Raw genomic sequence first — 2,270 nt, forward strand, 5'->3', positions numbered from 1 at the left:
AACCGCGGTCGACTACGTGGGAGTCCAGCGACATAGCCATTACGCTAACTGCTGGTTCCCAGGTTGCATGTACTTCTTGACATCAGTGGTTTGTACTAGGAGTGATTCTGTCCTTCACAGGACATCTGGCAATGTCTGGAAACTTTTTGGGGACATGCTCCAGGTACCTAGAGGATTGGGGTGCTGCTAAATATTAGACAGTGCACAAAATGTCCACATGCCTCAAATGTTAGCATGTCCAGGCTGAGAAATGCTGGCTTACCTTATTTTAGAATATAACATTTTATTTATTTTTTCTTTCTTTTATTTTCTTATTGTTTTTCTTTTCACATTTAATCACTATACATCTTTGTAGCATACAAAATGAATCTTGCCAGCATGAATACGTTATATATTAGTCTAGTCCAAGATATTACCATACACATCATCATTAACAGATAATGTTCCACTTTTGTTCTTGTTACGTGTTTTTGTTTTTCTTTGTTTTCCCTTGATTCCCCTTCCAGCTTCCCTCCAGAATAGTCATTTTAGATGCTTGACCATTTTCTCAGGGTTTTGAGTCATCTTTGCCTTGATGAAAGGTATTTCATCAAATACCTTGAGTTTCTTTCAGTATCAGCTTTCCAAACTTATGGAGGCTTTGTAATTTCTGGTTGCCCTCTTTAATGTAATTGAAGCCTTCAGCGTGAGGGGTTTCTCAGTGTGTATCTTTGCCTTCAGGTAAAATGATGCGGTGTGTCCGCTGCCCCGTTGCCTATCATGGAGGGGACGCTTGTCTGGCAGCAGGATGCTCGGTCATCGCATCCAACAGTATCATCTGCACAGGCCATTTCACGGCTCGGAAGGGGAAAAGGCATCATGCCCACGTCAATGTGAGCTGGTGCTTTGTGTGTTCCAAAGGTGAGGGGCCTGGGGGTGGTGTGTCTGCTTTTACTGACAAGCATGCATTAAAGGTGGACTTCAGTATTTATCTAGGCTCTGTTTATTGATGTTCATGGTTTCCATGTTTTCACATTCTGTATTCTACATCTTCATGTTTAGTAGTATATCATAATATTTCTTTTCTTTTTTTTTTTTAAGAGAGATTTTTGCTATAGAGCACTAGAGAGACAGAAGGCAAGAGATCACCCAGTGGGGGTATGGCCATACCACAATCCCTTCTCTTCCTTTCTCTTCTCAGGATTTTGGGCACGAATGCACACATGCCCGGAGTGAGGGTTTTATTTCCTTTTTTTGGGGAGGCAGGGAGAGGTTTTTGCAATAGTGTGTGTGCACTCACCAGAAAGCAGAGACAGAGACAGAAAGTGAGAAATCTCCTGGGGGAATGGCCACACCTCAATCCCTTCTCCTCCATTCTCCTCTTGGGATCTTGGGCACGCACACACACGTGCCCGGCGTGAGTTTAAGCCACCAGGTCTGGGACTCAAACCACAGTTGACTACATGGAAGTTCAGTGACATAGCCATTATGCCAACTGCTAGTCCCAATCTGGAGTGAGTTTTAAGCCATTGGGTCCAGGACTCGAACTGCAGTCAACTACTGAGTCCAGCAACGTAAACATTACACCATCTTCTGGTCCCCATCATAATATTTCTGAATTAACTATACTTTCCACAGACGTATGGAAAATTACTTGTGGTGAAAAATAACACTAGCTTTCTGTTAATACACAGATTGCTGTTTTTAAACAAATGTTTAAGAGATGTGTTGCAGCCTCGAACTATGAAGCTGAATGTGGGCTGATCTGTATTGGACAGGCTAAGCCCAGCCCACCCTCCTTTTGCAGGTGGAAGCCTTCTGTGCTGTGAGTCCTGCCCAGCAGCCTTCCATCCCGACTGCCTGAACATTGAGATGCCCGACGGCAGCTGGTTCTGCAATGATTGCAGGGCTGGGAAGAAGCTACACTTCCAAGATATTATTTGGGTTAAACTTGGGAACTACAGGTGTGAGAAATAGAATAATTTGTTTTTATGTCTTTCCTTGTTCCAATGTGTTTGTTTCACTTTATAGTTCTTGAAGTATTGAAATTATTGTCATTCTCTCTGAAGAGTCTGTGAATCCTGTTTTTAATATTTATAATAGATGGTGGCCGGCAGAAGTTTGCCATCCCAAAAATGTTCCCCCAAATATTCAGAAAATGAAGCACGAGATTGGAGAATTCCCTGTGTTTTTCTTTGGGTCTAAAGATTATTACTGGACGCATCAGGCACGAGTGTTCCCGTACATGGAGGGGGACCAGGGCAGCCGCTACCAGGGGGTCAGAGGAATCG

At 43.3% G+C, this 2,270-nt stretch overlaps 1 protein-coding gene across 4 annotated transcripts in view; it reads left to right on the forward strand.

Annotated features, from left to right (window-relative positions):
- Positions 1–2,270, forward strand: part of NSD2 (nuclear receptor binding SET domain protein 2) — a 150,871-nt gene that overhangs the window by 116,740 nt on the left and 31,861 nt on the right. For all 4 annotated transcript variants that reach the window (XM_027773583.1, XM_014589500.2, XM_014589499.2 and 1 more), the window contains 3 exons: positions 721–900; positions 1,787–1,943; positions 2,083–2,270. In XM_027773583.1, coding sequence (XP_027629384.1) covers positions 721–900; positions 1,787–1,943; positions 2,083–2,270 — 525 coding nt within the window. The remainder of the gene's footprint in view (positions 1–720; positions 901–1,786; positions 1,944–2,082) is intronic.

This window comes from Tupaia chinensis, unplaced genomic scaffold (genome assembly GCF_000334495.1).
Source record: "Tupaia chinensis unplaced genomic scaffold, TupChi_1.0 Scaffold000360_1, whole genome shotgun sequence".
NCBI classification, from domain to species: Eukaryota; Metazoa; Chordata; class Mammalia; order Scandentia; family Tupaiidae; genus Tupaia; species Tupaia belangeri.